Source organism: Zonotrichia albicollis, chromosome 1 (genome assembly GCF_047830755.1).
Source record: "Zonotrichia albicollis isolate bZonAlb1 chromosome 1, bZonAlb1.hap1, whole genome shotgun sequence".
NCBI classification, from domain to species: Eukaryota; Metazoa; Chordata; class Aves; order Passeriformes; family Passerellidae; genus Zonotrichia; species Zonotrichia albicollis.
The window spans coordinates 87557341-87571760 of NC_133819.1; the positions used below are offsets into that span (position 1 = coordinate 87557341).

A 14420-nucleotide genomic window follows, 5' to 3' on the forward strand; every position below is an offset into this window, starting at 1 on the left:
GTCAGTTTCTAAAGAATACCCATGTTTCAGGTCAGTTTCGAGAAGTTTTTTTTTTTTTTTTTAAGCAGGTATTTTTAAAGCTTTTATTTGGAATTGGGGAAATATTACACTGAAGATTTAGGACATCTGGGACATTTGTGACAGCAACACCGAGCTCAGTACACGCGCCCTGTTGCCGGGAGCCAACGGTGATGCAGCGGGCGCGGCCGGCGGGCCCGCTGGCCCCTCTCCCTCGCTCCGGCCCTCTCGGTGTGTATCTCCGTGCCCAGGGTCCCGCTGCCCCCCCTCCCTCTCTCTGGGCCCCTCGGTGTGCGCTCCGTGCCCGCGGAGGCCGGCGGAGGCGGGGGCTATCCCAGCAGTTCTCCCTTCCCGCCCGGCCGCGGGGAGGTCTCCTCAGGCCGGGGGAGGCGGGGCGGCGGCGCGCGGCCGCTCGGGGGCGCTGCGGGCCCTGAGCGCGGCCTGGGGGCTGCGCGTGCCGGCCACGGCATTCCCGCTGCCCGCTCGGCGCGCAGCGGCCGGGAATGGGGGAGCTGCTGCCGCCGCCGCCGCTGCTGCTGCCGCTCTGCCCGCGCCCCGCGGCTCCGGCGCCGCCTCCTCCTCCTCGCTCGGCCTGAAGCGCGCTCGCACTCGTGGATCCCGGCGGGGAAGGGGCCATGGGCCGCCTCCCCGAGGCGCGGCGGCTGTGAGGCGGCCGGCGCTCGTTCGGGGAGCCGGGGGGAGAGGCTGCCGGCGGCCGGCCAGGCTGCGCCGGGGAAGGGAGTGCCGCTCGCAGCCCGCGGCGGGCGCGCAGGCAGCACCTCGGTGCCGGTGACTTGGGGGTGCCGCTCTCCGCCCGCGCCCGGCCGCGGCGGTGGATGGATGCGCCATGGCCACGCTGGTGTGCCGGGTGCAGCTGCTGGATGACACCGACCCCTTCAACAGCACCAACTTCCCCGAGCCCACCCGGCCGCCGCTGTACACCTTCCGGGAGGACATCCCGCTCGCCACCCAGCTGGCCGGGGTGCACCGCCTCCTCCGCGCCCCGCAGAAGGTACCGGGGGAGGGCAGGGGCGAGTGAGTGGGGGGCGCCGGGGAAGGGCAGCGGCCTCTCCGCCAGCGCCCGGCAGCGGGAGCGGAGGCCGGCGGGCGGCCCCCGGCCCTGCGGGGCGGCAGCCAGGGCTCCAAGCCCGGCGGCGGGGCTGCCCCGCCGGCTCCCCTGCCTCCGCTGTCCTTAGTCCCGGCAGTATCGGCATCTCCCTAAGTCCTTGGGAGAGGCCCCGGGGGACGGCGGAGGGGTTCCCTCTGCTGCTCTCCCGCGTTCCCAAACGCTCTCAAGGGCAGCTACCGCCTCTGCTTTAGCTGTAGCTGCCTCACTCTTTCCCTAGGAGAAGAAAAACCTCATCACATCAGAGGCCAAGTTGGGTATCAAGTACTCGGTGGCTGTCCTTCGCTAGCGTTGCCTGGGTGTCTGGGGATACTGCGGGATAACGTGGTGTGTGTCGGGCCAGCCGGGCACGGTCGCGCCGGCAGGACCCGGGCTTTGCCTGGTTGAGATTTAATGAGCCAGGCAGTTCGAGCCGGGGCTTTGGTAAAAATAGCAGCGTCTGCTGCCCTTGAAACAATCGGTGCTATTAGTCCCTCTTGCGAAGAACTGCAGCATGGCCCTTGTCAAGTCTTACCTATCTCTTCCTGCATGCTTCTAATACATGTGCTGGCACTTGTAGCTCTGCCCTTGAAATCAGGCAGCCGAGCATTATTCTTGAATTTTTAGTTTTCAAATCAATGCCATTGATTGGCATAATAATAATGTCTTTTCATTATTGTCTTGTATCTGCACATTAGTTCTGTGGAGTGCACTGAAGAAGAAAGGAAAAAATGCCCACTTTTTTTTTTTTTTTTTCTACAAAGTAAAAGTTGTAGAAGTTTTATTTGCTCTGTGATGAAGTGGGAGGAAAATACTCTCTTAACATCACTTGTTGTATTATGCTCATGGGAGCCTGCGGGAAGATGACAAAGGGCTGTGTGTCCCCTTAGATTTAAGGATATCCAAAACCCCATAAAAGTATTTCAGAGAAAAGCTCATGGAGCAGACAGAAGTTTTGCATTTGTAGAACGGTTTCCTCGCATAATAGTTGCCAAGGATACAGCATCCAGTGAACAGAGCTCTGCCTAAAGCACAAAAACTTTGGAAGCTCTTGGTGCGCTGGGTCAATTCTGTTTTCATGTGCTCAGTCGTCCTCAATTCAGAGAGTGGTCCCATTGTTTTCATGGGAGGCTTTTTTTTTTTGTGGAGTTAGAGCTAATTAAAAGAAAGGCAAGATGGATTCTGACACCAAATGAAGTGAATAAAGAGATAGTTTAAAGTCTGGATTTAGAGTTAATTCAACTTCATTTTCAGCAATATTCCACTTTGTTATGTTTTGCTTTGGTTTGAATACTTCCCTGACAATTTTTTATAACTTTTTATGCTAACACCGCCACTAACTTGGTTTAGCATCTTAGGAGCCAGCCAAAATCCATGGCCACTTGTATATGCTTCACTCCTGCCCAGTCTTTCTGCGTGCAGCATTTCTCAAGTTTAATTAATGTTTGGAAAGTATACTTGCAGACTTGTGGTGAGAGGTGGCCTGTGTCCCTAGAGGTGCTGTAAACCTGGCTATTGAAAGATAGCTGCTCTGATAGCGGCAAGTCCTGGCCCAGAGAGTTGTTAATCTGTGGTTCTGGCTCTTCCAAATACTTTGTTTCCGTTGTGAGGGTGTAGGCAGGCTCATTGAAATCTGCTTACATGGTTACAGTTACCTTTGTGTTTGCAGAGCCTCCTGTTTCTGCCTTAATTATGTCTTGGCTTCTACCAGGTAAAAAAAAAAAGGGTTGGTTGATTAGACTTGTTTACCTTTATTCATTATAATGAAAGCTTAGTTCCGTGTTTGCACTTGCAGTCAGGGCAGCATTTCTGTGTTTGGCATTACATCTTTGTACCTGTAAATCTGTAAAATAAACTGATTTGTGTTGCCTTTTTTTTTTTGGGGAGGTGGGCCTATTCTTTCCGCGGCCTTTCCTCAAGACCTTATTCACTGGTCTATGGAAGATCACCACATTATTTGACTAAGAAGAATTTTGCTCCATTTCACCCAGAGATTAGGGCAAATTCTGATCTCAGAGGAATGCAGCTGTCAAAGCGGAGGATAGGTTGAAATTCAGGTGTCGGTTCACATCAACCCATCTGAGGTTTGATTGATTAATTACTTGAAAATTGCTGAGCTAATGGATTGAGGGTCCATTTAGTATCATCACGGTGACTAGAGCAAAATATCTTGAAACAGACCTAGGATTTTCTAGCTCAAATGGTGTCCCTGCCCATGGCATGAGAGTTGGAACTTTGAGGTCTCTTGCAACCCAAGCTTTTCTATGACGATGATGATGATGAAATGCATAGGAACACCAATGTGTTCCTAAATATTTTCTGAAGTTTTATAAACTGGTAGCCTTTTTGCCAGCAGGTTTGAATGATCAGCATTATACCTTTTTCCAGTGAGTTGCTCTTGACTTGGGTGAACATTCACGTACTGTCTGAAGAAAGCTGCCAGCTTGTTGCCTTCACACCACTGGATGATTTGCACATCTTTTAGATGATCTACTGCTGTGGGAAGCACTTGATAGGATGAAGTCAGTGTCAGGAATCCAGCTCACTTCAGTGGGGTCAGATTTCGCCATTGCTGTCTTGAAATTAGTAATGACGACAGTGTAGTGACTGTGGTATTTTTGTAGTTAGTAGGACAACTTGTATACTGCAAGTCATTTTAAGTTAAACATTATAAATAATTATTAAGAAAACCATTTGAAAAGTAAACTAAAAATGCTTTGACATTCGGACCTGTCATAGTATGTCATTAGTAGCTTTTTTGTAACCAACAGATGTTCTTGCTTGATTCCAAAGAGCAGGATTTCTTCACTCTAGTTCTTTGAAAGTACAACTCAATTTTACATGTTGGTTTTACTGCTTCTTTTCTTTAAACTCACACTTCTACTTGAGTTAGGATGCAAGTCTAGATCTACACTCTGTCTTCTGAGCAGCAGTGTTTTTAGATCCTTATGGAGATTCACTGGGAAGTTAAGAAACTGAGTTCTGGGATGGTCTTTACAACCCTGAATAATGTGGAGTACCTAAGCTGGTTGATATGGAAAACCGATAAGAAGAGTCTTTGCAATCTTTACTTCACTTGGGACTGGGTGCCTAATTGTATCCTCCTGCCTCTTTTTTTCCCTGCTTCTCTCTGTGCACATACTTTTCTCTACATCCATATCTCTGGATACAGCAGCTTGTTGTTCATTGGGTTGCGCTCAGCTCTGTCTGGCATGCACACTGAGCCTCATGGGGCAGGACACTGTCATCAGGAATGCTTGTTTCAGCTATGCCCCGTGGTTATGAGTGATTTGGTCCTAGATAGTAACACACTATTCTAGCTGACAATGCAATCAAGTACCACAAATTCTGTTACAGTATTTTAGCCACATTTACAAATTCTTGCTGAGTAAGTATGCCACGTTGCAGAATTTTTTTGGTTTGCCTATACTGATTTGGCTGCCTAAGGTGCCATTTTGAATTTGGCTTTTATTGTTCACAAGGATTTTAGGTCACTCTTACTGTCTGTTGCATGAAGTAGAACTGGATCTAGTCTGGACTCTGACTTCAGATGTCCCTTTTGCCCATTTCTGTGAACCTTGGGAAAATTCAGAACTGGGTCTAAATTTGTGGCTCAGGCCCTGTGCCAATAATGCTCTTTGAATCTAATTTGGTACATTGGGTTTGTTGGTTTTGAATTGCTTTGAGTTACTTGATACTTATAACTTGCTGCCATAGGGTCGCTCAGGAGAGTAGCTATATATACATGGCCAATGTCAAGTGGTGTGCTTTTTTTAGAGATCTTCTTCATTATAACTTATTCACATAATTACAGCATGCTGGATATGTTGCCATAGTCTGTTTTCACATGCCACAGTAGTGTCCAGTGTTGGGGCAGCTCTGTAAGGAATATGTCTTTACAATAATAGGACGTCACACTGCCTAATTTATCAAGAAAATGTTATTTGAAATACTTTGTGTGACAATGGAAAGCAGCAACAAAAAAAACTTTCCATATGGGATACTGGTGGAGACAGTATAAAGGAGAGTTATAGTGCGATAAGGATAATTGTTTTGATGTCCTGTTCCCTCTGAGAAAGCTGGAGACAACTTCTGTGTTTAAATGCCTTCCAAGAATTTGTTATTAGGAACAGTGTCATTCAGAAAACAGTGGTATAAGCAAATAAATCCAGTGAGTGCTAGAGGGATTTGGGAGTTTCATTCATAAAGAAGCCATCCACATTTCCGTCTTCAGCTGCTGTGATTTAGCCCTGCATTTAAGCCAGGGCTCACTCTGAGGCATGGTGTGATGTAAACTGATAGCAGGGATAGTTCCACTGGTTGTGTCCTGGCATGGAGCTCAGCTCTGGCATTGAACTCAGTGCCAGGCTATACCCTGGCAGCAGCCTCAGGTTTTCTGAGAGCACTAAGCCTACCAGCTGGCTCCTCTTCCCTGGGTTTCCTTGGCATTTAGTAATAATGCATTGGTCCACAGAGGCTAGGCAGAAAAAAAGAAAGTATGGTTTGAATCCTGATGTAGGTACTGGTAAAGAGCAGCTGAGGAGAGCATTTCTCTTCTCTGAAGAGAGCATTTTTGGGTTAGTCATTATGTTGTTAATGGGAGCTGAAGAATAGAAGATGGAAACTGGAATATTGTCATTTTCTCAGGGAAAATGAACCCACACCTAAGGGAAACTAGCTGGTATCTTCTGCAAGTGTTGCTGCTGAGGACTGGGAAATATTTTAGTCGAGGGCTGTAAGACACATAGGCCTTTCATATTTTGCTTGAGGCAGGTGGACATCTGCCTTTTGTCATCCTTCGAGCGGAGAGGGGATTTAACACAAATGTTGTTTTCAAAAGATTTCCAAAGTGTTATGACTCTAGCAAGTATTTCTGGAGCTGACAAATTCCTGTGCTTCAAGACATTGATCCTGTGGCAGACACATATGCTTGAATTTTATAGGGAATTATTTATGAGGGCAGAGTGGGGTAGGATACTGCTCTGTCTCCTGACTTGACAGCACAAGCTGCATCAGAGTCCTCTATGAAGCACACTTTTCTGGGGGAGTATGAACACCTGCCCTAAAGCACAACTGTGAAAAGCTTCTCAGTCTCCACCAGCTGACTGTCTTCTGTGGTGTGGGCCTTCAAAGGAGAAGAAATACCTGTAGAACAGATACAAAGTAATTGTCAAATGCCTGGCTTTGCCTCTAGAGTTTAAGGTAAGGGGACTTTGAAGTTCCTGCACGGTTCTTCTGACAAGTTATGGTTTGGGCAAGTTGCAGTTCAATTCAGTTGTTTGATCCAGGCTTAAAAGCTGTGTTGTAAAATCAGGGGCACAAATCTATCTGTCTGTCTATCTATCTATCTATCTATCTATCTATCTATCTATCTATCTATCTATCTATCTATCTATCTATCCCAGAGACTCAGTTTCAGACTTTGACACCTGTCCTGCAGGTCACTGAGTTTGGCTGATCATAGCTCAAGAATGATAGGAGCGAGTGTACTGGTAGTTCTCAGGATTCCACTAAATTTTTAGATCACAGATCAGTCAGATACAGCCTCTGGAAACTCACATCATCACCCTGTGTTTCCTGGTGGTTCTTAGTCAAAGAAAGGAGATTAATAGGAAGAAGTCTGACCTTGCTGTTATCCTACCACAAATCTCGTATTTGCAGTTCCAATTTTTGATGCTTGCTCTCAAAACCAGTTTGTAGATACCTCATTTTATCCAAATTCTTCTTGTGTAAAGATTACTAGGGGATTAACCAAGCAAGAAACTAAGATGACTGCAGTTCATATCTATGTTGGTAAAGGAATAGTCAGATATGTGGGACTTGCCCTGTTGCAATCTCCTCTTCCTGCGTTGTTCCAAATAAGAACAAAAGTTCTCACAGAAGTTTTATTAGAGTTTTCACTTCCTAGTGCATCCACAGCCATCCTACCTTGCCAGTAATTAGGGTCTAAATGAGAATCCCTTTTCTTTCTGTCTGATCTCACTCGCTGGGTTGTGACGATGAGCGTTACAGCCTTTGTGCAAATGTATGCAAGGCAGCTGGGCTGTAGCTCACCCATCCATCACATTGTCACTGATGACAACCCTACTTGGTTTTACAGGCCATTTCTGTGGCTGGAGTTCAGCCAGGACAGGTTGGTACCTCTACTCTTTCAAAAGGTGTTTTGTATTTCTGAGTGATGCGAAGTGGTCTGGGGCTACACAGCTCCTTTGGAAAATGCTGCTTCAGTAGGCTGAACCCATGTGCTAAGATATTACTTCATTACCAGCTCAGAGGAAAGAGTGCCAGCTACTTACACCTCTGTCATCACTTTCCACACAACCTGGATTGCGTTATATTAATATTAACTTTATATTGTATTACAGTTACTAATAAGACAGCAAGGAATGTTGTTACATATTTTTAGCAGTGGAACAAGTTGGGACAATAGTAGCAGTGAGCTCTCTAGTAAGCCCAGCTACCTAGAAACATCTGCAACTGTCTGGCATATGAAACTATTGAAGACTGTCCACGTCATCAGCTCAACACATATATACCACAAAAATGCATTGCAGTTTCCAATTTCCAAGTTAAAAAGGAGTAATTCTGTCATTCCCAACATTTTAAGGATGCTTAAAAAAAAAAAAAAAAAAGCTTAGACTTTTTTCTTTACTTTCAGTATGACTGCTTGACTTTAGTAGTCATACTTCTCAACTGACCCTTTGTGTATTTTGTGAGAAGAAAATTTATTTATTTTATTCCAGAGAATCCTGGAAAATTGCTAATTTTGGTCCTGCATGCCTAGTTGCTATCATTAAATATGGGCAATGCATGCATTAGTTTTAATCTTTTGGTCATATTGATTATCATTTTGCATGGTAGTGATCATCAGGCTGAATAGAAAGGATTGGGGTAACTGGAAAAACAGCTTCATCTGCTTTTTGTTCTAGAGGGGTTTGTATAACAAAATATATATACTTGGAAAAATGAAACAGACAGTGTTGTCTTGTGTTTACTAACAATTAACTCTTGTGTTTACTAACAATTAAACTCTTAGTTTCGGGATGATAAGAAGAAGTTGCATCAATAAGCAAGTTGTAATACAAAGTAAAATCAGGTATATCTGGTTACATGCAGTGGTGGGGGGTTGTGTATGGCTTGAAGCTTTATGTTCATCAGCCACAAAAGTAGTAAGCTGTATCTTGTGCAGTTGTATTGCTTTAACTCTAGTAGCATGGATAAAGCAATACATTTTTCCTCATGTACACAGCATGCATGATTCTATTGGAATAAAATGCACTTACAGATAGGGTGTATTTCCCTATTTAGGAAAGAAAATTTACTTTCATAATGGTTTCTGTATTTCTTCTCTTCTATAAGCTACAGATTATGCCAGTTAAAAGGATAGTTTTAAGCAACTTTCATATTAGTTAAAAAATAAAAAGGAGGGACATTTCAGTGTTGTTCCTTGAAGCTAGCTGCTTCAGGTTTACTAATGTGCCCTTCAAACTTTGCAAGTGAAATTGAGAAAAAAAGTATTTTCTTTAGAATTTTGAATATACTATTGCAGCCACAAGTAGCAGCATTGCAGGTAAAGTAGCTGCTCCTACTCCTGGTGAGGTCCCTGTGGATTTTGTGATTAGTTTTTTTTGGGATGGCTTTATTTTTGACAAGGAGAAGATGAAGTCCCTGGACTGTGTCTGGTGGGTTTTCTCTGCATGTTCAGTGTGAACCACCTGACATGATTTGGGGGCTGGCAAAAAAGGCACTTGTAGCTCTCACAGCTGTGCCAGCCAAGTTGCTTATCTGAGTGTCATATGCCAGGTAAAGCTAGTTGAAAAAGCACATTGTGTCTGCTTTCTTACTTCATTACTGCAAGGCTTGCAAGGAATGAGTGTAGTAGTGGAGTGTGCAATCAGGAAACCAACAAGAATCTCATCTGTACTAGTGAAATGGCAAATAGGATCTTGTGCCTGTTTTTCCTCAGTATGGAATTAAAGTTCTGAGTTTTCTCCAAATGCCAGTGATGAACCCATTCCAACTATGGGGTGGACATTAATAGACTTCTAGTACTTGGAAAAACTTAGCATTTTACGGGTAGTGAAGAAATCAGAAAAAAAACACATATCTATGCTCTGTTTATTCCCATACTGCAGCAGCTGGCCCTGGAGCATGACCTTTGACTCCTCACACAAAGGGTTGTTATTTTCCCCTTCAGCTCTAGCATTGTGAGGGACTTGGCTTGTGAAAATCTTGAAACCTCTGCCCTCTTTAAAGGAGGTCTTGGGTGTCTCTGTTATGGAAGACCCTTCCAGGTTTGCCAGGCAGAGAATTAAGGATACCTGTTTCAGATTCCTGAAATTGTAAGATTTTTCTGTGCTGCCCTGCCTCATAGGCAGGAAGGACCTCATTGTCTGTCTACTGTCTAAAAAAAGCTAGTGAATTTGCACGATTTTCTTTGTGTTTTGGTTTGGGCTTACTTATTTTTGTTAAAATTGGTCACTTTCAAAAAAGGTAGGGACTGGGAAGCTTTATAGTGGTGTGTTCCAAGGAGATGCAGATTCACGTATATCTCATTATGGAACTGTGCTGGTCCTAAGGCTTTCTGAATTTCAGAAATCCCCCTCATGAGGCACATTTCATCACACTCCTTCATTTAGGCATTGTTATAGGAAATTGTAATGTGATTTGAAAATAGGTGTTTTGTAAAAAAAATGTGTTACCGTGGAAGAAAAAGTGCTGCTAAATTACACTGTTTGTGCTTTTCAGTCTCTACGTGTGTTATTTTAGTGTTTTCATTATTCTTTTTCAAGTACTCTACCATGCTACTAGTTGATTTGAGTTTCAGTTATAAATGCAAGCAACCTGCAATCCCAGTGGCTATGAGTAAGGTAGGCAGGCTTCATTCACAGGTGGAAAAGCAGTGTATTTTATTTCAGACGGACGTGACTGGTTTATCCTATATGAACATTCTAAATGATTAATGTATTGCAATGATCATTGCTGGTCGCAGCTGAAGGGGTCTCATCTTACTGTGAATTTTTTTGTTCTGGTTTGATCATAGTGCATGAGGTGTTTTTGTCTCTGACTACACAAGGCAGAAAGAAATGCAACTCTTCTGGGTTTAGTATCCACAGTTGTGTTTGCCTGTGACCTAAGCACTCCTGTAGTGTCTTATATACATCCTTCACTTTATACTGTAGTGTTGCTCATTATTTTACTTGTTATGTCTCCTTTATTTTTTGCACAGAAGTGACCTTGAATAACTGCAAGTAATGCACTTAGATTTGTTATACTTGCCTTGTAGACAGTAACGTGTTCTTGTTTACATGCTGATTTCATTTGTTCCTTTTTTAGCCTAATTAAAAAGTCAATTTGTCTGCAGTATTGTTTCAGCTACTGTATGGTAGCATTACTGTATGCTGCTCTGCCTTATGTGTGCGTTACTGTTGTTATGCTTCGTCTAGACTGAGCCTTGTCTGGGAAGAAAAATGAGTAATTTTTCTGACAAAGCTGAGAGTTTTGGGGGAAAGTAGTGGAAGAAAATCCTCATCTCTTACAAGTTAAAGAAGTGTAGTTTCTGAGGCTTAAGATGGGTGTCTCAGTTCAGATGCTGCTGAATTTGCCAAAACCTAAAATGCTTTTAGGTTTTCTGTCTTCTTAATTTTTTTTTTTTTGCTTAGTTTTGAAATGTGGATGAAAAAGCCACCAGTTATCACTGTGAATTTATGTCAAGCCTAGGGTGTGCCCATATCTTTGAGTTTCTGAAATTATTGTTCAGAGACTCTGAATCTGGTTTTTTGGTGCCTTCATTTCATCTTGCTAAAGAAAAGTGATCAGCACTCAAAAATGTGCCCTTTGAAGAAATGACCACCTGTAGTAAGTTTGAAACCTAGGAGCTTTTTATAATGGAGAGAATTATCTCAAAATACAGAATTCTTTCTTTGCTAATTAGATGTGCCTATAACTTATATAAGTGTTTGGCTTGAAAGTCCTCAGAATATGTATGTATTCCTTTTAGTATTTTTCTCTCTTTCATCAAGGGGTTTGAAGTGTTTCCTAGTGGTCATTTGTATAAAGATGAAGAGGAATAGGATGCTATTTAGGCTACTTTCAGAGGCTGTATAAAAAAAAAAAAAAATTGGTCCTGGGAAACTGGTAACGGAGCACAGCCATAAAGCTTCCTCATGTCATTGATTAGTATTCAACCATAGTTTTAGTGTACGAAAGTCTTTACTGTTTGATGAATCATTTAACTGTGTCCTAAAGAATAAGTTATTGTATTGTGGGGTCACCTGTTTTTGTTTTGATAGTTTCAAAGCATTAAGTCCTATAGGTCCCAAGTCTGATCCTGTCTGTTACACAGCAAGGTTCATTTAATTTAAAAAAAAAAAACAAAAAAGTTTGTATAGTTGGATGGGAAAAGCCTGAAATGTGACTCCTGAAGATTAAAAACATAACTAGAGTGTAACATTTTTAATGAAGAGTTAGCATTTGAATGTGTAAAAATATATTGGCTTGAAAATCTTAATTTTTCTTTTCTGTGTTATGAAAGACATCTATTTAAAAGTATCCTTGCAAATGTTGTAACTGCTATCTCAGCACAAGGGTTCAGGAGAGCCAGAATGAAGACAGTGTTGTCTCTTCATTGGCAGCATTCTCAGGCAGGATTGAAGGGGGCCGCTCAGAGATGGCGAAGCTAAAGGTTTCTGAACACCTGCCAATGAAGGTAGAAGGATATTGATTTTCAAGATTGCCAAAGTGTTGTCTGTCTTTCATAAGTGGTAAATCATATTGAAAGGAATTGGTGTAAAACTGTCATTTGTTTCAATGTTTTCCTTTGTGGTCTATTAACAGAGGTGGGTGAGATGGGAGCGTGGGCTCTGCCCGTAAAGACATCAGCTACCACGGAGCAGCTGCGTGTCTGCTGTGCCTCCTCCCAGCATTGACTCCAGTGTGCCACCACGTTCTCTCAACATGTTTCAACATGTAATTGCATTGGCCTATATACAGCAATGTGGCTGTCTTGGACTGTAATCCTTGCCATTGTAAGAGTGCTGATTGAATTGCAGACTAAAAATAGGCTGTACTCAGACATGCTGTGGGCTATCACTTGCACTCTGCTTTAGCAGTCTGTTGGTAACATGACAATTAAAAGTTGACAAAGGCCATAGGCAGAATGCTGTCCCATGATTTCTAGGATTTAATGCTTGAAGAAGGCATTTTCTTAACTTGATGAATTTGGCTCACATGATTTTAGCTCAAATAAATGACCTACTATACTATTCTTCTATAGTTCTGGTAGGCTGTTGAAAGAATGTCCTTGTCTTAAACCCATTCTTTAGATTGGTGTTGCTTCTGTGGGAAAGCCACTGGTAATAGACCATAGCATTTGGAAATCATTAGAGTTACGTGTGATTTGAGTGACAAAAAGGAGATTAGAAATATTTTTCAGTGCAGTGTAAGTTGAACTATATTTACTTCCTTTATGTTATTACAGTTGTCACTGATATTCCAACAAATATTTCCGAAAGATATATGTAGCTGAGAAGAGGGAAATAGCTTACTATCTTGTGAGTAGTCATCAGCTAGTGTTATTTTAAGAAGTTTCAAGGGAGACTGATTGAAATTATACTTTCATGTTCTTCATCCACCAAATTAGATTTCTTGAAATGAAGAGTAATCTAAATGTCTGAGATAATTAGGCACCAATTCATAAATTATGGTTTGCAGAAATACTCAAAAAGGAAAAAAAAAATCAGCCTTTTTCCTCACTGAATTCCTCTGCAGGACCAGCCATGGGGTAAAGTCTGATGGGTACTCAGTCTCTGTGTTTAATTGTTAAAATCAGGGAAGGGAAAGTAAGCTACAAATAATTACTGTAAAAAGATTACTTTCTTGGACATTTGTGTGTATATGTAACTGCAATCAAAGTAATATTAATCCTACCTTTGTTTTCTCATGTTGATTATTTGTCCATTTTTTTCAAAATAAGTCAAGGCTGAAGTGTGTTCTATAGGTGAGTCATAGTTGGTTATTATTGAAGCCATGCCCCTGTGGTACGTTTTAACCAGCTGGATGCTTGACAGTTTAAATAAAGTGACTGATTTCATGCTGTGTTTCCATGTGGCTACTAATAAGTTGTATGGTTCAAGTTATTTTTGAAGGCAGATTTTTGAGACAACCAAAGACTGATGGAGTAGAATGAGGGTACTTGATAAGAAATAAAAGGAGGTCTCTAAAGCTTTCCTGGCCCAGAAGCAAGAATACAATCATGAGCAGGTTGCCAGCCAAATTTAGTATCTATTGTAGACTGCACTTTGTCACTTGTAACTTGAATAGGTGTTATGTCAAGATATTTTGTAGGACAATCTGTTCTAGCAAACCAAACCGCTTGTTTATTTTTGGATATCTCTGTTAAATATTGATGGGCTTTGTTGTGAGAAGTTCTAATTAGCTGCTTGGGCAAGTCTGAGTGATTTGACTTGGATGTTCTTACCTTAGCCTCTAACAGCATAGTTGTGTGAACTTGTGCCTGTCCTACTAGGGAATTTGACTGATGTTTGCTGTTGCAGTGGAACCTTTGGCTTGGCTGTAAAACTGTCACCGCTGGGCAATGACCTGAGCAGTGCTCATGTCAGTGTCTACCTTTATGAGCTACTAATGGAAACGGAAAACCCTATTTACTTAATCAGATGCTGCTGAAGCTAATTACTGTGTTTAGTTTGTTTGTCTTGTGGAGAAGGGAGGTGAGTGCAAATCCCCAACCACAGAGTGTTTATACAAACACATGGAGGTGTTTGGGCAATTACAATAGCGTATGCAGAAAAGCAGGCTATGTGGTTTGTGCCATGTCTCATTCTTCCTACCCATCCCCTTTCTGTTTTTCAGTATTGCAGCCTGTGCTGTGTCTGAAGGTACAAGCTCAGCTTAAAGCTGATGTGGGTTTGTGGTTTGCTGTGAGTCAGGCTCCTCAAGGAGACAGATTTTGGCGTCTGATGATAACTACTTTGTTCCTCTTCATGGGTGACACTATGCTGATGGGCATTTGATGCATGGGACAGCTGTCTTGAGTAACCAGGGCTTGCTCCTTTCATGCAGTACAGGTAACAGAAAAAGGAAAGTCTGTTCTTTTTTAATAAAAGGGTTATTTAAAAGCCAGAAATAGTGTTGCAATGGCTTGATTCTCAGAAGCAATTTCTGGAGGGCCATCTATAAAAGGGCTGTGGCTGTAATCTCCAGTGCTAACGAAAGGATAAGCAAGTAAGGAAATTGCATTTGAACTATGAAGTACAACGTAATATTCAAAGCCTTGTTG

General features: G+C 42.6%; 1 protein-coding gene across 12 annotated transcripts in view; it reads left to right on the plus strand.

The window, feature by feature from the left end:
• The first annotated feature begins 436 nt into the window (after positions 1-436).
• Positions 437-14420, plus strand: part of FHOD3 (formin homology 2 domain containing 3) — a 374194-nt gene continuing 360210 nt past the window's right edge. For 4 of the 12 annotated variants that reach the window (XM_074546330.1, XM_074546359.1, XM_074546352.1 and 1 more), the window contains exon 1: positions 440-1030. In XM_074546330.1, the coding sequence (XP_074402431.1) occupies positions 866-1030 (165 nt within the window). In that variant the 5' untranslated portion in view covers positions 440-865. Of the gene's footprint in view, positions 1031-14420 lie in introns of all 12 variants that reach the window. The other 8 variants (XM_074546323.1, XM_074546335.1, XM_074546367.1 and 5 more) reach the window with 4 other exon arrangements.